We start from the raw sequence: 24,698 nt of genomic DNA, 5'->3' as shown, positions 1-24,698 counted from the left end.
TTATATTAGAAATTGGCCAGGAGTAGCTTGGCTGACAAAATGTTTATCACCTCATTTTGTTCATTAGTAATTCGGTTAAAAACTAGATTTGTTGGACATTGAAGAGGTTGGCCGCTTAGTAGAGGTGCTACTGTACTTTGGTTGTATATTTCTGGGTGAGTTTACATTTGTTGTTAGGCATCTCTAAAATTGAGACGCCGGCTGTGAAGGCTTTTCGGGCGACTCAGCGTGGGCACAGGTTCCACATCAAGGACAGCGGAGGAGCATCTATAACCATGCCGAACATTGAAACTATTACCGAGGTGTTGCTGGAAATAATGGAGGTATTGGTGCCTTAGTTACAATCATAGTCATCGTTTTGCTGCAACTTCTTATTTTGTCTTCTTCTGCTCTTTCCTCTTCCATTTCGTCTACCTGTTATTCTCGTCTTCTTTATTTTCTTGTTCTACTTTTTTTTCTTCTGTGCTCTCTTTTTTTCCCTTCCTCCATTACTAAAGAGAAGTGATATCTGTTTTTCATCTTTTTCTTCATCATCATCTTATTATCATTATTTTTTACTTCTTTATTCATTTTTTTATGCATTTCTATTCCTTCCTTCACTTGCCTCTCTTTTCTTCGCCACTTTCTAGCTGCTCCTGACCCTTTTTCTCACCATCTTAAAAATCAGAAACGTCACCATCATTATGTTTGTAGTAAACAAACTCGATTTCCTATTTTCCCAATAGACGTGTATGAAAGACATACCCGACTGCACTTGGCTCAAGAAATGGATGGAACTTGCTTCAAAGTACGGAAAATGCCATACCAACCTCTTTGAGTTCCAACCTCTTTGAGTTCACTAATGCCATATGTTTTTATCCAGCTTCGCGTACCAATTCAACCCTGCCCTACAACCACGTACTATTGTCGTGGTGGGATGCATCAGCAACGAAGCCAGCGATGATATGGTTCAGCGGGTACTACAAGTACTGATCATTGTAGGTGTCACGCAGCCTCTTTGTCATCGCCATCAACATTGTTATCGTGATTTTGTCATCATCAACATCTCCATCATCGTCTTCGCATCATGATATCCATTTTTCTGCCATCTTTGATAGATCTTCCACATAACAAGCATCTGTAGGCAATTCCATTAAGTGAATCGTCAAGTGCTAATTATTTTCTTCCTCAGCGCTCAGTAACTACACAGATCTAGTGCTTATCGGCCTTTTACGATTTTTTTACGATCTTTCATCTTGTAGATCTTTTAAATAGCAAGCAGCTGTGGAAAATACCATTAGGTGAAACATCAAGTACTAATTTCCTTCTTTCCCAGGCGCTCAGCAACTACACAGATCTAGTGCTTATCGAGGCCGCCGTCATATGTCTTACCAAGCTGCAAGGAATCTTGGGAAAAGTAAGGGTCTATTTGTGACGGTTAACGTTTGATGTTGTAAGCTGTTGAATAATGGCAGCGCCAGAAAAAGCTTCTGCACATTCACGAGCTTCATGACAATAGCCAGCTGAATTGTTCGAGTAAAGCTAATAAAAGCTGAATTCAATCGCTGTTTTCTGTACAGCTTCAAAAATATTTAAAAAAATATATACTTACAAGGAAAATTATAGTTTTTATTTGCCTTTTTTGGAAATTCTCGATGAAATAACTTGGTGGGTTACTTGAGCTAGTCTAGCGTTTTCAGCAATGTCTTTAATCCCTAAACGTTGCATCATTTTTGTTTACTATTTGCAGGAATCCAAATTCCACAAGGCGTTCTTCTGGATCGCTGTAGCAGTGTTGCAGGTATTAATACACGGGTATTGAATGTGTTAAAAAAATCTAACACAGAAACTATTTGATATGATTTGCATCATAAAATTTGGTCTATTTGCAAGAAACCCTGAAAATGACTATCCACTTTTGACCTGATAGTAATGTTAAATTAAAAGAGCTCAGTCACTCACTCGATTAAGTTCTCTCCACTAGTTCTCTCTCTCTCACTAAAAGGGGTCATTCTCTTTTCATAGACTAGCTGTGACTGCTCTTAAAGCTTTCTTAGCTAGCTCTGTACCCCTTTGTTGGCGAGGCCATCCCCCTTCCGGGGTCCCCGCCCCGTCTAACTGGGACTCTTCCTTCAGCTTTAAGGGCTGGCTATGTACCCCAATGGTTTCGAGGTCACCTCATCCTCGTAGTCTAATGGCAATATGCCTCTGTTCTCTCTCGGCCACTCCACCTTTATAGTATAACCACAATGTGCGACTCTTTTCTCAACTTTGAGAGATTGCTTCTGTACGCCTATTGTTTCGAAGTAACCCTTCTGTCTGATGGTCTTATCTCTCTAGGTCATCCCACCTTCATAGTACAACCCAATGTTCGACTGTGCTTCCGGTTCTTTACCCCTGTGGCCTCGAGGTCACATTTTTATGGTCTAACTGCAACTGTTCTTTTAGCTTTCAGAGCTGGCTCTTTATCCCTGTGGTCTTGTTCTGCTGGAACAAAGTCTTCTAACTCTGGATTCCCATGGGGTATTCGAAGAACAGGTTTGGAAAATATGCCAACTGAATTTCCGTATCTTTAACAACTAGCATTTATCTACTTTAAACTGTTATGTATAGACAAATTAGAGGAAACAGAAAAGTAGGGGCTGCAGTCAAATGTGGCGATCTAACGCTGCTAAGGGTTGCAGTCTAGTGTGGCGATCTAGCGTTGGCTGACCCTCAAACGTAGCATTTCATGTCAGGAAAGCTGTTGTAATTTCCACGGGTCTGACGCAGTTTAATCTGTCACATTCGAAGGCTCACAAAGTGTTGATGGCAGTGAGGCAAGAGCCACTTCTGGAGTTCCACTGTAAGCAAATGGACCACTTTGTCGGCGTAAGCTTCTACGAGAACTTTCACTTTGCTTTGGTGGCACATCTTGTTAAAGGTAATACTGGGCTCGAACTGTGTCACCTTTTTGATCTCTCAAAGCCTCAGCGATCGATAGACAAAGGTAACTCCAAAATACCATTATTTATTAGCCATTTTGCCAATTGGGTGAACACATTCGGGCTGAAACTTATTATGAAACTCTCACTAGTAATTTTTGTATTAAAGTCCCTCACCTATTGTTTCTTTTGCTCCATTTGTCCACCCTTATACATGTGCACACGTGCGTTTTCTCTACTATACTCTGTGCATTTACTTTGTAGGCGTTTACCACCCTCAGGCGACATCGTCCGCTCGAGCGATTCGTGTCTTAAACCTGATGCTCGACATAACAAGCAAACACAAACACAGGTTAGGGCAGCGATATACACGCCTATTCAATCAATTATCAGTCAGTCAGTCAGTCAGTCAGTCAGTCAGTCAGTCAGTCAGTCAGTCAGTCAGTCAGTCAGTCAGTCAGTCAGTCACTCAGTCAGTCACTCAGTCAATGTGTTAATATCATTGTTAATAGTATCAGACGCGGAGTCGTATTTTCACATATAAACAATAACAAAGGAGTGATAGATCGATATTATGTAAGGCATGCAACATATTTCACATAACTGTCGTATATACATGGATAATTTATTAATCTTCGTCTATTCAGCAGAGACAAGTTTGCTGTCACCAAGGAAAATCTGGCTTATCTCGCAGGTAAAACTTGTATGCATGTGGTATGACTTGATTCAGGCGGCCTTTTATTGCCAATGGTTAATAACAGGATGAAGAATGCTACTTTCGATGGAACGTTATAATTTCTTGTTTTTTGTTTTCTTGTAAATGCCTATATTTATATGTAGAAGAAAACTGATATTATTTCAATAACATTTTTTTTTTATCATCAACAATTGTTTTGTTTTGTTTTGTAGCAGAACACTGATAACATTTCAAACGACGTTCTTGTTTGTTTTAAGCACTAATCCCTGTATCAGAAGACGTGCGGAACCGACTAAAGCCTGGAGACTCGACGAACGATACTACTAACGGTTCCATAGCGCCATCAACTTCCGACGCCAATATCAACAACACTTCCGGTTCCATCATGTCGATAGAGAGTCGCGTGTCCATCGTGATAACTCCGTCGGAGTCCCCTCGGGCTGACGATGTTTCGGCCAACAGACAAGCGTTCGTGTGGCCGAGTGAGTGCCAACACTTGTTGCTGGACCCAGGGATTGTGAACGACAAACAGACGCAAGCACTTCTGCTGACCACCCTGGTAAGAGGCTTTGATAAAGAAAGGAAAAGAAAACTGGGCCGACTTTTATCCAGAATTGCAGCCATAGGCTGAATTGCCTTAGATTTACATTACACGGGGTCTTATACGGACTGCTATATAAGGCACACTGTGCTGCCACATAGTTTACACGTTTGAGAGAGTGTTATAATGTTAATGCCCCTTTTGGTTATGCGGCCGACTACAGACACTAAAGGTTAACTCTGCCTTCTTCAGTGGTTCTTTAATTTCCCACAATAACAGGTTGGTTAGCTAGGTTTTTGCGAGACGGGACCGCCATTTAAGGTAGTCATCCGAGCTACGAGGGATACACAGTACCCAATGTTGAGAGCCAGGTTTTTTACACCTCTGATAAAATCAAAGTTCACCTGACCTGGGTTTGAACCCTGGAAGCGAAGCCCGTACCACTGAGCTATCGGGCCACTTTGATGTACTCTTTACAACTGTGACGGCACTTATACCGCCGCAAAATATCAGGGCAATTGAGATGTACCAATAGCCAACTTAATTCATTTGGACGCAGTTGAATCCCGATGTATCATTAAAAGAATGGAGTTCTGAAGTTTGAGTTATACGGAGTCCGGAAACCTGTGTTCTCATTTGTTCTACAAAGGCTTAAATTAACCAAAGTTTGAAAGAATCGAAAGCACAACACCATCCTAGCTGTACTGTATAAGATAACAATAGCAGCTCAAGGGAATTAGAGATCTGACTTCGAGATATGGGATAGTCAACTTATCGAAGGGTTCGAATTATTAAGGTTATAACCGTTTTTAGTGGTATTCGTAAATTATATTTGAATTATAAATTATTTTTGCATCCTATAGGTTATTTCCGATTTGGTGTGTTCTGAGGAGCCAAGTTTTGTTGCATTCAACTAAAAATAGCCTTCAGTTTAACCCAATCTGAGCGCGCGTAAGAAAGAAATCAACTACAGAATTCTGGTAAAAGCTTTTCTTGGGCGCGTTTTTTTACTCGTGATTACGGAATGAGAATGATTAGAATAGAAAAAGCGCGCGTTCGTTTATCCCACGTTCCCTTTCCGGAATGGAATGAAGGCCATTCAACCCATTCTGCCACCTGTAGCAGAATGACTCGAATGCCATTCAGAACATTCTCTACCAACCATTCCCATTCCAGAATGATAGGAAAAAAACGCGCCCTAAGGTGTATGATGACACAATGTTCTCTTGACAGGTTATGCTGCTCGAGCATACGGCTAGCGATGTGGAAGTCAGATACTTGTATCAGCTTTTAGCCGAGGCCAGTTTGGTGTTTCCCAGTGTTTTTCCAGTTATGTAAGTTTTTATGTAATAGGGGACTTGCGCTAAGAGATCACGTGGGGGGGGGGGAATTCAAGCCGAAGTAAAAACGGAAATAACTGCGTACGTCACGTCAGAGAACAACGGGAAAATAATAATATCAAAACCGGAGTTTTTGGAATAAGCCCCTCCCCCCAACTCCAACATACACTTCGCATAAATTCTCAAGTCAAACCATCTCTACTATGATCAATGACATGATCTAGCCAATATCTTATACCAACAGCATCAGCGAAGGTGGTATACGTATAACATGATGGTAGGGAGGCACACGCAATAGGTAAAAGAAATAAGCCATCTACCTCGGAAATACTAAGGAAATAAGGCCCTGGGTTAATGGAGTTTTATTCGGTATTTATTGTTTTGTTGGTCAAAATATTTCAGATTTTGCCAACTGGACTCCAACCTTGGGACAGTGCTTGGTCACTCTGAGGATCTGCCAACTTTGAAGGCGGTGCAGACTATCATTCACTCCGTTACAGCAGCCAAAGACTCGGAGGATGCCATCAGGAATAGCTACCTTGCGTGTAAGTCAAAACAAACGTATTATAGAATTATGTTTTAAGGTATTTACATTTAAAACTCTAATACGTTTTTTTAAAGAATGACCATGTTGGAACTAAAAAAGACAACTAGTAAGCTCGCATGCGTTCAACAAATCAAGTTTAGGGCTGAGAAACAGAAAGGATCTCAGAAGAGACAGAAGACTCTGGAAAGAGTCTAGACCTTAGATTGAGCCCTTTTAAGGAGAGATGAGACCCATATGCGGGCGCACTGACTCAATGGGCCACCTGTGACCTGGAGTAGCAAAATGGAAATTATTAGCAAAACCTGAAAATTGTACGGCAGAATCAACAGATGAACCTATTGTAGTTTGTTTATTCACGTTTATGTTCTTTTACTTCTACCTGCAGCATTTGGTTTCACTGGGTTCAGTCAGTTTACCAAGTTCAAAGACCAAAGTGGACAGAATAACAGAGCGCAGCTTTTCATGAAGTTCCTAGAAGCTATCCTTGAAGTCTACGGCAAAGGAATGCCATCAAACATCAACAAAGCCCTCCAGATCAGAAAGACCAGCAGCATGACATCGCCCAAAGCAAATGCTCTTAGTTCCAGCAGTGGGGACATCCCTTCGATCGGTTCGTCGACTAATCTATCCTCGTCACTGACATCACTTCCTGCAGCAGTTGGCAGCTCGGACCTAGGCATTCCAATGCCTTTCAAACGGACAGGCTCTTCTTACAGGCCCAGAAAAATATCTGGGACTATTCGACTGAAGAGAAATAAGTCGACTAAAGCTGTGAGGACTACTTCGGTCCAGGGCACTAAGTTTTCTTGACAAGGGGGATACATATGTTTTGAACTTCATTTAAAAAAAGGGCGAGAGAAAAATCTGACCTACAAAGTCTTTGATTCCTTTTCCTAAATGCGACCTGTATTCCATACCGCCAGGCTTTTATATTTCAATTTTATATTGAAAGAAATTACAAGAAAGTACTAGAAAGTACAAGAACTGGAGATCGATACCATTTATTTAAGATGACGTACCGACAAATGTGTATGGGTATATCATTTTTCATATACATATATAGGTTTTATAATAAAATTTGTATTTTAATTCTAGTTTTAAAAATAAGCATTTTGTTTGCGCTCCGAGCTAGAAAGTACAAATAAGAACAAATAATCGACGAATAATCTTGCACAGAACGCTGAATATTTCAATACTGTGATGGAAATGAAAAGTGTATATATAAAGCGACCAGTTTCAGATAAATGGAAAACGATCAGCTTTATACATGTATCGTTTAAACGTTTAAGTCTAGTTAGAGCTTAGTTCCATTAAGGTTATGAGCAAGACACGAGTAAATAAAATATCACTATACCGTGACCATTTTAGCTTAGCGCAGAGGATAGAAGAGCCTGTCACACCGCGAGGTATTGCATTAAAACAATCCGTTTTGAGAAATGATCAATTCCTTATCTGGGCATAACAGTGGGATTCCGCTTCATTAATTCATTCATGTTGATGTTGTTGTTGTTTGTTTTTTTTTGCTTTTTATAGCCCTAGAAATGTGTAAGTTGTCTCCATGTTACGTTGCAGCGATTCGTCCTTACGTTTTTGCTGGCCGCCATCTTTAAATACCCTCGAGTTTGAGATTGTCACAGGTTTTCCGCCCGCAAGCCCCAGACTCTTTGATACCCATATAGAAAACGAGGGTCACTGGGTAATGCTCCTTGTTTATTGAAATCACAAAACAAACATAATCAATCAACATCTAATTACTAATTGATGTACTCGTTCATTTGGCTTGTTTATGCGGGTAATTTCTCTGCTTTGGGCCCTTTCATCAGTTCTGAAAATGTAACGTAGTTCATTATGATTATTGTTTTTATTTGCGAACCCTATATACACTCTTTTTTTTCACCCAATACACTTTTTATTTCACCAAATTTTAAGAACATACTAAGAACATGCCGAGGCTGAGATAGCAGAAAATGTTTATTTTCTCTAGTCCCAATGCGTCCTAAAATGCAGAATCAAAACTGTGCCCATAGTTACAACCTGATTATTGCTATTGATCATTAGTGTTATTCTCTTAATAATAATTAATTGGGTAAACAGTTAAGTAACATATTCAGCCTTAACATGCTCCAAAAAACAAACCGCACAGCCTCAACTTAAATTTAGACGTTCTTTTAAAATCTTATAGAATCAATACAAGTAAAATAGGAAAGCTTAGAACCATTAGATTTGGGAAGGGTCATGTTTGCGAGGCCGACGACAACGATTGTCTCGCGCGACAATAGCCACTGTTCAGAGTACCTCAGCAAAGTCCGCAGAAGCTCTTGCAGTTTTTCTTGGCGAACTTGGCCATGCGTCCAGTTCTACGATTGCAGTGCGACAACTTGATCACCTGAAAAGAACAAAAAACAAACAAGAATATTTGATAAATAGGGGGTTTTATGCTTCCCAAAATATAAGCGAGCTAACACCCCCAGCTACGGCCCTGGAATCTCATGGAATGAACTTTACACCCCCAGCTACGGCCCTGGAATCTCATGGAATGAGCTTTACACCCCCAGCTACGGCCCTGGAATCTCATGGAATGAGCTTTACACCCCCTGCTACGGCCCTGGAATCTCATGGAATGAGCTTTACACCCCCTGCTACGGCCCTGGAATCTCATGGAATGAGCTTTATCCCACACGTGACGACACTTACGTTGCCACAAATGTTAGAACTGAAGTGGTCGCGGCATTCTGTTGATTAGAACGGTGTGTATTAATGAATATTCTTTGGTTTTAAATAAAACAACTAAACACAAATGGTTAATGGAGGGATCGTTAAGTTGCGCGTGTCACTTCTTTTACCCTTTTTTCCACAGGATTTACGGGCCCTTCCAAGTCGAAAAGGCATGGCTATATAAGCGAATATGTCACCCCATTTTCATTCTGAGCGCGATAGGAATTTGATATTGTGGCACGAAGGCGTATGAGTGGAGACTCTAAATCAGGGCAATATAGCTCAAGAAGAATTGACTCACCTCTTTCGTCGATCGGTTGATCGTTAACTGCCAATAAAACGCATTCATTTCAGAAATTTGTTCATTTCATATATTGTGCCCCCCCCCCAAAAAAAAATATATATATAAACACCCATATATTTTGTGATAATTTTTTCCCTTCACTTAGACGTACGTGTGAAAGATATTGGATAATAGCCAAGGGAAAAATATAGCACAATTTATGTATTAACTGGCCATTTTTGCCATTATGTGGAAATATAATAGCTAGTTGTTCATTTTTCGCACAATTAATCGTAGCTCAAAGAGGACATCGAGATCTACGACGAGTCCACTACGAGGTCGATCCCGACGAGCCAACAATATCCAAGGTAATACGCTTTTCGTAAAACTTGCTAAAAGACTAACCAATCACAAACATGTTTAGTCCCTTACCATTCTCCCTGAGCATCTCATCAATGAAAGCGTTTGCCTGGCAGAGCAGGACGGCAGCGACCAACAGAACAATCAGGGTACGCATGTTGACACGAGTTTTCCGCGCGGTTTGGACGTGCTTGCAAGGGGCTGGTGATATGTTGTGATTTTCTTGTCTGCTATCGGCCCTTTTTATAGAAGCCCAAGGGGCGCATGGTTCGTTTGCAGCTTGGTGGACCATAAGTGGTGATTAACTGTATCTGGTCTACTCTCAAGGGTGTAGTCGCTATCATGGGATCTGGTGTGTGAATTTGAGGATTGATGTGGTTTTGTGTATACGATAGTAAGCACAAAATAGAGGAGAAATGCTTGTAATTAATTTATATTACTTGAACATCGAAAAACCACTAATTTCTTTCAGAATTACAGTTTTAAAAGCTTGGATTCGTTTGGTTAAATTTAGGGTGACAAGCTTGTGCTTGCGGCATTTGTGTGTTTAACTGTTTTTTTTTTTTTTTTTTTTTTTTTGGAAGAATATATATCTTCTCTCATATTTACTAAATAGACTGTCTGGCACTGTTGTATCCCGCCAACCCGAACAAATTTGCCTTGTATTTGTTATTTATAAATTTATTAGCAGTCCCTTTTCCTTTTTGTTCATTGACAAGCGCGGACAATACTGGCTGAACTTGACCTATATAAGTGAAAAAAAGGTCGCACTCGCGTTTTTTTAAATTGTGACAGCCTTTTTTTGTTTTGTTTTTGTTTTCTTAAAGTTCCACGAAAAGAAGAAAGCACATCCAGGGGCCCGTTTCTCAAAACTCCCGGTGATTAACGGGCCCGTAAAATTTATCGGGAGACTTTACGGGGAAATTATCGGGTTTGAGCGAGTGTTTCTCAAAACCCCCGATAACTTCCCGAATTTATCGGGAGCCCGTAATCTTTGCAAACGCTTTGTTCAAATAAACAATGAATTAACGGGAAAAAAATGTCGATGCTACATGACACCTGGAACACTTTGCCTGATCATTTCCGACTAAAGAGCCTACGTTTAAATCAGTTAAATGCCTGCTTTTACAATATTACAGCCGAGCGCTGACCATTTCCTATAACGTAGATGATCCAAGGTCGTTCAAGACAATTTGCATCAAGTGTCACAAATCTCGTCTGCTCGACACAGCCATTTCATGTTGTTTTTAGCTTTCAATAATGTTGACTTGTCAATTAGCTTTTAGTTCTCTGTCTTACTTTTGTTTTGTAACTCGTAACATTGGTCCCACAGTAATTGGTTATGCTGTTTGTGGTGTCCCAGTCTACTATTTGTACTTGTGTAATTTAATTAATTTATAGTGGACGAAGTTAAATAAATAAAAAAATAAATAAAATAAATAAAATGTATTGCAAGGTTTGTATTTCCAGCGAAAAAAGTTTAGATATTAGCTAAAACATCCAAAAACATGAGCAACTTGTAGTAAAATCTTGCACTGAGTGTGACTGTTTGTTTACAATTCTCGCGAGCAGCATGTCAAAATGAATGACAGCTAGCTGTCAAGAGAATGAATTTGATTAGTTGAGGGGCGAGATGGTCGCCTCTGATTGGTGCAGGTTTACGGGACGACGTAAATCGGCGGGAAAACCATATGACCGGGGAAGTTTACGTGAACGGTGCCACTGCGAAGGGGATTTTTTTTAAAGCAAAACAAGACGGGTAGAAAAATGATCAGTTTTGAAGTTTTGAATAACCAAGAAAATTTCAATTTCGAGAAAACAAATAAATTTTGAACCTTATTTTACGATCTCAAAATGCTTCACGTTAATTAACGGGAGGTCAAGGGCTCCTGTAAAATATCGGGTGATTTTACGTGAATTTTTACGAATCCGATAATAACTGGAGTTTTGAGAAACACCACAGATTTATCGGGAGGACTTAACGGGATTTTAGCGGGCCCGATAAGTTACCTGGCGTTTTGAGAAACGGGCCCCAGGCCCGTACAATCCCCCCCCCCCCCCCCCCCCCACAACGGCCGAAGGTCCACTTTCGGTTCTCAATAGACGTGCTATTTGTAGACAAAACTATAAAGCATAAGCTAGATCACTCTAGTATGTCGCCAAATCCGACAGTAAGCGTCCCGTGGAGATACTGCAAAGGCATAAAAAAATCCCTTTTTTGTTTTTTTGGGGGGTTGTTAGATTTTTATCAGAGAACTCCCGCCCCCCTCCCCCCCCCCCCCCCCCCAATAAAAATCCTGGGGTGACTTGTTTTTTGATCCCAAAAACCTTCATGTAGCACGTGTGGCATTGCGCTCGAGACTCGCAATAATTGCAATGTTTAAATGCTTGAATAGAATAATTGCTTATAGCGGTAGCTAATGGTGCAATGACAGGATCAGTTACTGCTTCGCCGGTCTTAAAGGCCTAGATTTGTGGCCGTAATTATTTCACGCCTGAGAGGTTATTCCAAACAGTGGTGTTTGTAAACGTTCAGTAAACTCATCAGCTACCCGTATCTGAATTTGTGTCCCCTGGTTCTTAAGGATCCAGGCACAATCAGTAGCATATCAAACATATTCCCCACGGATAGTGTCCTTCGTATGGATTGCCTTATATGGGAATAGATGCCCATATTTAGAAGAGCTAAAGTTCTCCCGCTCCCCGATCTCTAGAAAACATGGTGAAAAATACTGATTCCTGTTAATTTGAGACTCGCGGCAAAAATTATTAAGCAAAACTTGCTCGCTTGGTCAAATCTTTTTCTTACTAATCCTATAAAGTCCTTAGACCCAGGCCTCCGAGAGATTGACCGAGCAGGTTTTAAGGTTACCCAAATATTGATATGCGGATCTAGGAGGAGGGTTTAGGGGGTTTAAACCCCTCCTTGGGCTGCCAGAAAGCCATATGTAAAAAAAAATCACCCACTCCTCCCTTTGTCAATAAGCCAAACCCCCCTTAAGCGAAAACCTAGATCCGCCCCTGACATTTTCTATAGAAAATGAAATGTCAAGCAAGTTATATTAGGTATTTAGAACAGTTCCAGGCCCTTGTGTAACCTTCGATCTGTAGGGACCCTATCCTAGGTGTTCTAGCGTACCCCTGACACTGCTGGTCGACCGGTAGTCATGCATGACGGCGGCGTTCAACTGATTTAATAGTGATGATTCCATAAGACGTGTAAGGGGGCCATGTAAACACACACGTACGCGGTACGTGTACCAAAGACAAATCGCCCGCGATGTAGTCTTTGACACGACTTTAAAAAGTAAAAAAAAAAAAAACACGGATGCGATTTTTTATGTGATATCATTTTTTTTTGGACTAGACAGGTTGTAAAAGAAATTTAAAGTCAATGAGTAATTATTGTGGTTTCGTTAATCTTATCGTTTCAGTCTGTCTAAGGTTAGAATGCCCTTCTAATGATAACTTATCGGCGCCAAGATTGTTCATAAGAGGGAAATAATTTTTACTGCGTTAACCATCAAACAAACCTTGTGCACTTGTCCTCGGCTTCCCCGAGGGGGGGAGGGGTGGCGGGCTCTATGCGGAAAAATAGGGGCATTTGTAGGGACTTTGGAGCCCATTTGTGCCCCAATGGTGGGGGAAAATATGCGGCTTTTGATTTACTCGGCCCTACCCCCTGAGGGAAATTTTCTTGTGGTATACCGCGTGGAGACTTGGACTAGCGTGGTTGTCAAGCAAGATGGCGGATCATGTATGTCAGTATAGATTGACGTAGATCGTGTGTCAGTATAGACTGACGGAGATCGTGTGTGCCAGTAGAGGCGACAGAGAATCATGTGTCAGTAGAGTAATTTCAAGTCGTCACATGTACAGTTATCAGCAAGTGTTTTTATCTCATCACAAGCCATTTGGGCGCTGTTGTTTGTATATTATTGCACTGGATATTGTTAAAAAGTATTATTGCACAGGATATTGTTAAAACAACGTTGGGTTAATGGAGATTTGTCTTTATTTTTACACACTTTAAAACATTATTTTGCACAAATTGTTACAATATGGGGGGAATATGGGGGTTTGCTTCATATGTGCCCCACCATAATGGGGACTTTTCTCGAGAGTAGAGCCCCACATATGAAATATGGGGGCACGGAGAGCTTGATTGTCAAAGTCCCCATATTTCCCCGGGCTCCCCCGCCCCCTCGGGGAAGCCGATGACAAGTGCATTGTTGTCCACTTTATAATTGTGAAGGTATAAAAAAACTAAAACTGTTAACAACCGTTAACTATAAAAAATCTAGTGTTTTTGAGGTTCTCAATAATAACCTGGTAAATTTTACCAGTTTCTGACAATATTTCGATGGCAGAGTTAGAGGAGGCTATGGCCTTTTGGTATATATAATAGTATAATAGTATAATAATAATAATAATAATAATAATAATAATAATAATAATAATAATAATAATAATAATAATAATAATAATAATAATAATAATAATAATAATAATAATAATAATAATAATAATAATAATAATAATAATAATAATAATAATAATAATAATAATAATAATAATATTACGACACCCTCGCAGACAAAAGTCTGAATTCAAAAGTCTGAATTACAGTGAAGGGTCATGCACGCCACTACTTTACACAATATTACTGAAATCGCACACTGACAAAATTATTAAACCTGTCTGTATTTCCTTGAAACCTATCGGTACGCATGTAGCCAGACCGGAGTGAGTAGCTATGGTTGACTTCTGTAGCTTTAGGAATGATATAGTTTAGAGGAGGCGATATCTTCGCTTTGGTGACAAAACTCTCACAGAGGCTATCACGACGAGCAGATAAGGACATGAGCCCTGCATTGGTAAGAGCCGTGCAATAATCAGTATGCGTGAAAATAATGCGCATCGCTCTCCTTTGCACCGCTTCCAGCAAATCTGATAGGAAAACTGGTAGACCTGCCCACACTGGTGCTGCATATTCTAGTACCGATCTTATCAACGCACAGTATATGCGGACTAAGTCATTAGACTGAACACCAGATTTTTTTAGTGATCTTAAGGCATATAACCGTTTGCTGGCCTTCTTAATAAACGTACTCTACATGCACGTTCCACGTGAGGTCACTACTCAAGTGGACTCCAAGGATCTTGTTGCTATCCACTCTCTTAATAGGTAAACCAGAAATATACAACTTCCCAGGGAGGGATGGTTGTTATTGAAGAAAGCTAACTCTCAGATCTCTGCATTTCTTCGGGTTAAGCCGCATGCCACGACTGGATGCAAAGTTACTAATGTCATTTACGACTACTTGTAGGTAGCTAGGACTACAACGCACATTCGATCACTTAGCTATCTTGAAGTCGTACGAGAAATTAGTAAGCAATGGTTGGTTGGTTTTGATAAAAATTTCTAGTAAAAAAGTACATTAAATAAGTTTAAGTAGCAGAAAGGTGCTTTTTTTTCTCGTAGATGATATATGACTGTTAATTATCAAGCAACAAAAGAGGTGTACTAAAAAAAGTGTTGAAACTCAATACAGAGAAAAATTGTTAAGTATTAAAGGTTATGTTACTTTATGTTATTATCCATTCTCTGTGTTTATTAGTATAGTACGTAACTTTCTTTCAAAAGCTGATAAAAAAAGCCCTTTGCTGTCTAGTAGTTAATCACGAGAAAAAAAAAACAGTATTAATGTTTAGGATGAAGCTCGATGCATCCCTATTGATCAAACTTTGATCTCAAAACACACCCTCCGACAACATTATCCCAGCAAACTTGAACAAACACGACTGAGTGGTTTATCACTATTATTCTGCAGTAGTTAACTTTCCCTCACTCATATGGTAGTTCGTATGGCGCAACTTGACTTATCCGATACGGTCATCACCAGAGATTTCTCGTCGATCTTATGCCAGAGTCGTACAAAATATGGAAAGACGTGGAAAAAATGGCGGGAAGAAAACTAATCATCATCACTAGCCACAATAAATGTACTTTTTGCCGCTAGCTCGTTCCAAATCAGAAAATGATGTTTTTGATGATGATGAAAATTATAGTGATGGTGACTATTGGAGATTCTTTTGTGACCACGAAGACTATGAAATTGATATTGGTATGGCGTAGATATGATTATGTTGATAATGAAATTGATAATGATGATGATGGTTGCAGTAGTATTGATGAAGCGGGGTGGCTGTGGTGGTGGTGTGTGGGTGTGTTTGCCTGGCTGATTAAAGGGGATCAGGACAGAAGCACGAATTTTAAAAGGTGAAAAGGAGGGAGTATGTAACTACCCCCGAATAACGATTTTAGCATAAAACACTTAAATCTTCTGTCCTTTTATTCAGAAAAGTTGGTGTACTTTCATTCGAGGGTCCATCATATGAAAATATTCGAACAATTGCAAAGAATGTTAGGGATATCGGCGAAGGATGTCTCGAGTGGAATTCTGAGCAGCTCAAGAAAAAATATCCTATGCTTTACTTGGATAAAGACCGGAAGGCGATACAAGGGACGAGCACTAGTTAATTGGAAGCCGAATCGACGCTAACAGCACTCCATGTAAGACTCAATTCTTAGTGACTGTATGCTTACTGACTAACAATTCTGACTGACTGGCTATAAAGGATTCTCGCTCTGGTTTGTTCGTTGGCTGCGTGTTTCTTGGAAATGTTTCATACGGCACAATACAGAAACCACCCCTCTACTAGTGTTCATTTTCTTATAGTATTTGAAAATATTGGGGAGGTTGGGGGGGAGGGGTGGGAGAGTCACGGGCTCCCATTGCCATAACCCCTGCTACTACCCTTTTTATGCCTGAACACATTAGGCGCTTTACCAGGATTGGCCGAGAGGGGGGGGGGGGGGGGTTCGAAGTCATAGGTATCATATGGAAAAAGCATTGGTATTTGAAGATAACTTAATAAGAAATGACCCACTTTTTGGCCGCCAATGGGGGGGGGGGGGAGGGGGGCTGATTGATGGTGTTTGTCACAGGAGCGGTTTGTGCAAATGGGTGGGATCTTACGAGATGGGGGACATGTTTTCGAGATTTTTCCCGGAGACATTTTCGATTGAAAACTAAAGGAAATATCTACAGCGCTAAAGCCGTTGTGATAACAGCAGGTACGTGTATTGTTATAAGATGTTAAAGTGGGGTGAGGTAGGAGGAGGGGGGGGGGGGGTTCTAGCGTTTACATTTTCACTAATATGATATGTTAGATTTAAATATCTTTCCCAAATTTTTTTTACTCTTTATTTAAAATAGAGGGATATAAAAAGGATTTTACCAAATTTAGATGTTAGTTTTTTTTAAAAAAACAGCGTTTTTTGGTTAAAAAAAAAACGTTTAAAAGAAAAAGTCGACAACAACGCAGATTTATGTTTTTAGAACGATATTTCGGCAGGCCAATACCTGCCTTCTTCAGGTTATAAATGAGTTACAATGGCATGTTATAGCTAGTATATGTACAAAGTTCATTGATGATTAACTAACAAAAGGTAAAAATAGTAATTGAGTGGCAAAGTACAAAGTTCATTGATGATTAACTAACAAAAGGTAAAAATAGTAATTGAGTGACTTATGGAAGATGGTAAATAGGGTGGTGTGGATTACTAAGTAGCTAAACGGTTTCTTCATGCCGGTTGAGGCCACCGGGTTCAAGAGTGCCAGCGCGAGCTATCAGTGTGGCTTCTCTTGCTTTGCGGATGGAGTCGCGGTTATTTCTTATTTTTTCAATAGGTATGAGCTCTATGTCAGAAGCGGAGTGGTTAGGTTTTAGGAAGTGTTCAGCGGCGTGGGTTGGTATGGATCGAGATTGGGAGTCTACAGTTCTGCGGTGGTCATTAAAGCGTTCTTTTAATTTGCGTTTAGTTTCCCCAATATATTGAAGGTTACAGCGGTTACATTGAATCATATAAATCACGTTTTTAGTATTGCAGGTTATGTGGGAGATTATAGGTCGTGTTTCACCTGTTGAGAAAAATGTGTAGCTTGTAAGGCCATCGGTTCTAATATAGGGGCCGGTTATGCAGTTTTTTCCGCAACGGAAAGCACCGGGAGGTTGGTTGGTGGGAGAGCGGTCGGAAGGTAGCTTGGCTTTAACGAGGATGTCGCGGAGGTTAGGTGAGCGGCGAAAGGCGACAAGAGGGTGCTCAGTGAAAACCTTATGGCATCGCTTAGACGAGAGTAGAAGGTTGTAGTTTCTACGGATTATGTTGTTGATGTTAGGTAGTGTAGGGTTATAGGTAGTGACAAAGGGGATGCGACGGGAGTTTTTGTGGTTGTTATTATTAGGGCGTAGGGCGTCAATGCGGGAAATGTTAGCAACGCGTAGGATTTGTCTCTTGAGAAAAGCGGGTTTATAGCCACGCTTGAGGAGGTAGTTGGTGAGTTCATTGCAGCGGTTATTAAAGCTTTCTTCTGTAGAACAAATGCGGCGAATACGGAGGGGGATGGCCTTTTTGGTGTGATGAGGATGGCAAGATGAAAAAAGAAGGTGTTGGTGTTTGTCAGTAGGTTTGGAGTAGAGGTCAGTTTCGATTTTACTATTAACAAGGGAGACATTAACGTCAAGAAAAGGTACATTGTTATAGGAGTGGGAGCTTGTAAATTTAATGGTGGGATGTAGATTGTTAAGATAATCTACAAAAGCGTTCAATTTGTCTAGACCCTCAGTCCATACAACAAAAATATCGTCGATGTATCTTAACCACGTATGGGGTTTGTAAGGGGCGTCACGCAAAGCGTTGGTTTTAAATAGACCAAGAACGAGACAGGCGAAAGAGGGTGCCATGCGTGTGCCCATTGCGGTGCCATGCTTCTGGAGGTAGTGTTTGTCATTAAAGGAGAAGTTGTTCATTTGGAGGATCATGCGGATTAAATCACAAATAGTGCCAGCAGGGATGGGGTTAGTGTTACATGTGCGAAGGAAGTGGTGACAAGCGTTGATGCCATCATTATGTGGAATATTAGTATAGAGGCTAGAGACGTCGAGTGTGACCAGGAGAGAGTCTGTTGGTAGGTTGCTGAGTGTTAATAAAATGTTTAAGTGGTTAGTGTCAATTTTTAGCTAATTGTGTGACATCAGTATCCGCCATTTTGGATCCGCCATCTTGGATCCGCCCTCTTGGATTTAATGAAAGTTATTTATTTTAATCAATAAAAACTGGGTAGCAAAATCTGAAGCTATTTGACAATATAATATCTTCGTTTCAAGTTTTATTAATCATTTCAGGTGGATATGAATGTATTTTTGCTATTTCTACAAGCACTATTTCGAGAAGGTAAAAATTTGACAAAAAAAACACCACCTACTAGTTCAAAAATTATTTCAGATCAAATATAATACAATATAATATTATAGTTTATTATTAAGTTAATTTTTGCTGCACATTATTGCTTGAGAGAATCGCCCATTGCGTGACGGACCCGACTGATGCGCATTGCGTGACAGCACGAGATAATAATAACATTTTCGCTTTTTGGTCAAACATGCATCTGTATGTGGAAAATAATCGTGTTAATTGAGTAATTGCTAAATTTTTTGTCCTTCGACTGCGTCATGAATAACAACAATCGCGAGTGAAATATGTCAGATTCCGGAGAAGGGACTGCTTTATGGCTCAAAAAAAAAAAAAAAAAAAAAAAAAAAAGAACTTTTGTTTGAATTGCATAATTCCGATCTAAACCCATGGTTACATAATCAGATAATCAGAGCATGTGTTGGTAATGTGACCACAGTGTGCAAGTCACGCGGAACCGAAGCACTGACAAAACCAGACTAAGCAAAAAAAGCATTCATTTCAGCTAATCATGGCAGCATCAAACAGATTCCTTCATCTTTCCCTCTGCCTTCTCTTCACCACTTCGTCAACATTCAGCAAAGGTGTTCCAATACCCAAAAAGCCACTAGGATATGTTTATGGCAACGGCAAGCCTACAGCGCCGATCCATCTGGAGGCATTCGTGGATCTCACTTGTCCTGATTGCCAACAAGCATGGCCCACAATCAAACAAGTAGCCAAGCTCTACGGGCCTGACACGATTCTTGTTTTAGTGCAGCCTTTCCCGTTGCCGTACCATACCAATGCTTTCATCGCTGCTCAGGTGAGTCAGAAGCCAATTATCAGAATTTATGAATTATAACGATAAATTATTATTGTTATTCGTAATTATTGTTATTCGTAATGGAAAACACAGACAGGTAATATTGGCTGTTATATTCTAGTTTGAATGAAGCTTACTGCCTCAAAATGCATTTTGTGGGGCTATTTTTGCTTTGGTGACCTTTTTTAAAATACATACCAAGTTATGCAAAGCACGGTATTTTATTGTTTTCTATACGCTTCAATGAATACGTATATAACATTATAAAATAAGATTACATTATGTTTATCAGATTGGCTTTCATATTCTTTATTTATAGGAGAAAGCGGCAGACCCTTCCCTAGAAGAAAAAAAATCCCCCCCCCCTTCTCCGTTCCGCCGTCTTAGAAAAGTAGCTTCGTCCCAGGCTACTCTTCTTTGCTGTCAGCCCCATGATGTTTGCGTTCAGACTCACAGTGTTCTTGAATATGGCAGGCGACAGCCAGTGCTGAAAAATGACTTTGCTTGAACAAAAAAGACAATGCTCTCGTGTTTTCAATTTTTCAACCGTATTATAAAAATACCCCGCAGTAATGATTGTGGCACGAAGCCACAATCTTATTATTTTATTTTTCTTCATATAAACACAGAGCGTGCCTGTGGTGGCTTCGTACAACAGCAGCCTCGTTTTCACGTGGATTGATGTCTTGTTCAAGTTTCAAAGCGAGCTGTATAACTTTCAGACAATGAACAAGAACAGATATGACATACTAAAGTAAGTGCACTCTTTTTTTATAAGAATGCCTAATATTTTAAGTTGAGGCTGGGTATATGTCTTAGCACTTTTTATCATCTGCACCAAGAAGCATATCTTTATTATCAACATAATTTTCAATCATTCATGAATTTCAATCATTGTCATTATTATCATCATTGTCATTTTCATTATCACAACATCAATATAATTATTATAAGCAGAAGAAGAACTTACAATTCTCAGTTGAGGCTGGGCCGTTCTTATTTTTGGGACATTTTAAGGCCGAATATGTTTTAACGATGTTCTTTAATTTTAGTGTATATAAGAATATAATATCCAATGAAATATCAGGAAGAGAATTTAATTAATTTATTTGATTCTGGATTTAAGAACGCATCTGGACAAAAAAAGTGTATCATATTATCGTCCACCAGTGTCCAAACCTTTCTTTGCTGCTTTCTTTCTGATGTTTTAATCTTTTCCATCCCCAGTATCGTGTCGTCCCTTGCGCCAAAAGCTGGAGTCCCCAGTGACATCATGAAGACTGGACTGACTGGTACTGAGTCGGATGGTGCTGCCCGGATAGGATGGAAGCACGGCTGTCTCCGTAAGTCGGCCTTGACGTACCAATTGTTAAATTTTTGAGCATGCGCTCGCGCTTTTCATTAAAAATCAGAAACACCCCATTTCTGACAACGTCAAATTTACTTATATTTTCCATTGGAAGACAAATTATGAATTCCAAAAAAGTATTTAAAAAGAAGATCGATACATATTAACTGGTATTCGACTCCTTATAAAGATTATTTTGGGTGGCTTGAATCAAGGCTTTGTCATAATCCAAAGTTTAGTCTTAAAATTCACGTTCGCGCTGTGGCACCATCATAATCATTTTAAACCCGATCACTGCGCGTACATGGTTAGATTATCCTAGAGCTCGTGCTCAAATAGGTCAATAGATTTATGTTTACATCAAACGAAACATTTTAGCAGAACAGTCAATACCGCCAGTGCGGAAAAACACTAGACTAGTTCCAGTACCGCGCGGTTAAATCAGCCTTTTTGTTTTTGGCGCCTTTTTACCGGCGAACTGTGACATTTTAGCGAATGCTTAGAAAACTAGCGCAAAGCTAAGGCTATCATTGACTCCCTTATTATCAAACAAGTCTGTCATCTTTTGTACAGTATGGTATGCTGTACACCTAGTCAAACAGCCACTGAAGTCAGCCTTTCGTACCTTTACTCAACACTAATGATTTTGTTTGTTTTCGCCAGAGCACGCGCATGCGCATACGTTATTCAGCACTGTTGCCAAAACCAAGAATTAGCATTGCTGTCTGATAAAAAAATATTTGTTTTTCATTAGGTACTGTGGCTGGCACACCCACATTCTTTATAAACGGGATCCCTGTGGAAGCGGATTCCTCCTGGACGGTACAACAATGGAAAGACGTCATTGACCCTCTTTTGAAATGATGTAATTGTACTTCTCATGTTATGACGTCATCTTCTTCGTTTACACCATTGACAGTCTTGGTTAATCACGTGATCAAATATAAATGCAATCGCAACTCTTATGATGACCTAAATCGCTTGGAATGAATTTGTCGTTCTTTTCGACCCTCTCGGAAACATAACAGTTCACAAATTTGAAAATGATTTATAGAAAAAAGTGTTTATTTCATTTTCAGTTACCGCTTATATTTGGTACATTGAAATAAACCAACAAGATATTATAGGGGTCTATTTTCACTTGGCAGTGTGAAACGGACACGTATGTTATGACATCATCTTCACGTTTTGTAAAGCCGCAAGACTAAAAGAGCAATTGTTTTGAAAATTGATAAATATTGACCCGATCCTGGTTTTTCTTTTCCTCTTCTGCGTACTTCTCTTGCGTTTGTGTCAAAATCAACTGAACGTAAGAGAAGACGGAAACGGAAGAATCCAACAATAAAAACTGTACAACAATAAAAACTGCAACTCAAGATTTGAGTAAAAAAATGCTGCAAAGATGAAGCCCAAATATTTTGGCTAAAATCTGTCATGTTCGGTGTAATTACGTGTTATATATACACCTATTTAAAAAAAAAGTTTAGTGCAAAACCGAAAGGACCCATGGATCCCAAAATACTCGTTCCAAATTAAAGAAATATAAATAAAACATACGAATATCAATATATATATAATATATATAATCAATAAATGGTCCTGACATCGCTTGAGTTTATTTATCACCTTTAATTTTACAACTACATACTACCCAAAAACACCTTTCGGTGGTAGAACTTCCATTTGGCAATTGCTATTCGCCGCTCGTGCTGACAGCCTTTATTGAAATAGGTGCATATTTGGAGGAAGGACTAGTTCTCTCATATCATATTCTTTTGAATATAAATCTTGATCAAGCTAGTAAGTAAAGAAAAATCAAGAGAACACAACATGTAAGTGTACAAGAATCTGATAAAATTGATTACTTCAACAAACAAGCACGGGCGCAATAACCAATAACCCTTCCCCGGTGTGTGTGAACAAACGTGCACAAACGTAAGTTATCTAAAGTTCCATCTCGGCTGTCATTATGGATCCAGGGCGTGAAGTATATATTTTATTGCCTACTGCTCTACTGTATTAGTTTTCTTTACCCATTGAGTGTTAATAGACCTCTATATTGACATGGGGTTACTTCTAATATTATTAATATCGCAACAGCCCCGATACAGGTTAGTTATAACTTTTAATAAACTAGGAGTTTCTAATAGAAAGTGAAGTTCTGGGAGCAGTCAACTCAAGGGGGGCTGGTTGCATAAAGCCTGGTCTAATATCCATAAGATAATATCCATATCTTCCTAGCAGGGCAATATTTTCTATAAAAAATATATACTGCTGCTTTCTTACTTGTAAAAAAAAAAGGTAATGAAATTGGTTTCAAATTTTGAGAAGAGTTCTGGATATTTTCTGAATTGATATAGGAAAATGCGTATTTCCATCAATGGTATCAGAGAAGTTGGTATTTAAGGATTATTCACTGGAGTGTAAATATTGCATTTAATAATCCAATCGACGAATAATCCACCAGATAAAGTCGAGGGGATTATTATGCAATATTCTTTGAGCTTGAGGCGAATAATTGTTTTAGTATTATTACCCAAGCGAATCTTAAGATTTTACTAACAAAAAACAGTTCTGATTTACTTTTTAGGTTTAACGGCCTTGTGGCCTCCCAGCAAAAAAAATCCACGCTTTTTTTCATTTTTTTTATGCTTTTCTCTCCCATTCTAAAAGTTACATACTTAATATCAAAACCCCTTCCCTCCCAAAAAACATTCGGCTTCCTTTATTGAAATAGGTGTATATTTGGGGGAAGGACTAGTTCTCTCATTATATTCTTTTAAATATAAATCTTGATCAAGCTAGTAAGTAAAGAAAAATCAAGAGAACACAACATGTAAGTGTACAAGAATCTGATAAAATTGATTACTTCAACAAACAAGCACGGGCGCAATAACCAATAGCCCTTCCCCGGTGTGTGTGAACAAACGTGCACAAACGTAAGTTATCTAAAGTTCCATCTCGGCTGTCACTATGGATCCAGGGCGTGAAATATATATTTTATTGCCTACTGCTCTACTGTATTAGTTTTCTTTACCCATTGAGTGTTAATAGACCTCTATATTGACATGGGGTTACTTCTAATATTATTAATATCGCAACAGCCCCGATACAGGTTAGTTATAACTTTTAATAAACTAGGAGTTTCTAATAGAAAGTGAAGTGCTGGGAGCAGTCAACTCAAGGGGGCCTGGTTGCATAAAGCCTGGTCTAATATCCATAAGATAATATCCATATCTTCCTAGCAGGGCAATATTTCTATAAAAAATATATACTGCTGCTTTCTTACTTGTAAAAAAAGCTAATGAAATTGGTTTCAAATTTTGAGAAGAGTTCTGGATATTTTCTGAATTGATATAGGAAAATGCGTATTTCCATCAATGGTATCAGGGAAGTTGGTATTTAACGATTATTCACTGGAGTGTAAATATTGCATTTAATAATCCCATCGACGAATAATACCCTAGATAAAGTCTAGGGGATTATTATGCAATATTCTTTGAGCTTGAGGCGAATAATTGTTTTAGTATTATTACCCAAGCGAATCTTAAGATTTTACTAACAAAAAACAGTTCTGATTTACTTTTTGGGATTAACGGCATTGTGGCCTCCCAGCAAAAAAAAAATCCACGCTTTTTTTTCATTTTTTTTATGCTTTTCTCTCCCATTCTAAAAGTTACATACTTAATATCAAAACCCCTTCCCTCTCAAAAAGCATTCGGCTTCCTTTATTGAAATAGGTGTATATTTGGGGGAAGGACTAGTTCTCTCATATCATATTCTTTTGAATATAAATCTTGATCAAGCTAGTAAGTAAAGAAAAATCAAGAGAACACAACA

General features: G+C 39.3%; 3 protein-coding genes across 5 annotated transcripts in view; 2 read left to right on the top strand and 1 right to left on the bottom strand.

Moving 5' to 3' along the window:
• The window catches only part of LOC116617539 (neurofibromin-like), a 55,223-nt gene extending 47,758 nt beyond the window's left edge, over positions 1–7,465 (top strand). Inside the window, exons 61-73 of one of the 3 annotated variants that reach the window (XM_048726523.1) lie at positions 178–323; positions 726–787; positions 863–977; positions 1,316–1,396; positions 1,730–1,780; positions 2,428–2,517; positions 2,773–2,902; positions 3,168–3,255; positions 3,554–3,597; positions 3,858–4,159; positions 5,375–5,475; positions 5,884–6,026; positions 6,414–7,465. In XM_048726523.1, the coding sequence (XP_048582480.1) occupies positions 178–323; positions 726–787; positions 863–977; positions 1,316–1,396; positions 1,730–1,780; positions 2,428–2,517; positions 2,773–2,902; positions 3,168–3,255; positions 3,554–3,597; positions 3,858–4,159; positions 5,375–5,475; positions 5,884–6,026; positions 6,414–6,838 (1,778 nt within the window). In that variant the 3' untranslated portion in view covers positions 6,839–7,465. Of the gene's footprint in view, positions 1–177; positions 324–725; positions 788–862; positions 978–1,315; positions 1,397–1,729; positions 1,781–2,427; positions 2,518–2,772; positions 2,903–3,167; positions 3,256–3,550; positions 3,598–3,857; positions 4,160–5,374; positions 5,476–5,883; positions 6,027–6,413 lie in introns of all 3 variants that reach the window. The other 2 variants (XM_048726522.1, XR_007307563.1) reach the window with 2 other exon arrangements.
• A 260-nt stretch (positions 7,466–7,725) lies between these two features.
• LOC116617540 (protein Class8-like) lies at positions 7,726–9,585 on the bottom strand. Its single transcript, XM_032380287.2, has 5 exons — positions 9,459–9,585; positions 9,045–9,071; positions 8,723–8,760; positions 8,324–8,414; positions 7,726–7,853 (listed from the first exon to the last, which is right to left on the bottom strand). Exons 1-4 carry the CDS (start codon positions 9,541–9,543, stop codon positions 8,325–8,327), a joined length of 240 nt encoding a protein of 79 aa, XP_032236178.1. The 5' UTR covers positions 9,544–9,585; the 3' UTR covers positions 7,726–7,853; position 8,324.
• Positions 9,586–19,128: 9,543 nt separating this feature from the next.
• LOC5511083 lies at positions 19,129–24,698 on the top strand. Its single transcript, XM_001631422.3, has 4 exons — positions 19,129–19,510; positions 20,140–20,264; positions 20,738–20,853; positions 21,613–24,698. Exons 1-4 carry the CDS (start codon positions 19,217–19,219, stop codon positions 21,720–21,722), a joined length of 645 nt encoding a protein of 214 aa, XP_001631472.1. The 5' UTR covers positions 19,129–19,216; the 3' UTR covers positions 21,723–24,698.

This window comes from Nematostella vectensis, chromosome 4 (assembly GCF_932526225.1).
Source record: "Nematostella vectensis chromosome 4, jaNemVect1.1, whole genome shotgun sequence".
Lineage (NCBI taxonomy): Eukaryota > Metazoa > Cnidaria > Anthozoa > Actiniaria > Edwardsiidae > Nematostella > Nematostella vectensis.
The sequence above is the reverse complement of the archived record's forward strand: the minus strand, read 5'-3'. Positions and strand labels throughout refer to the sequence as shown.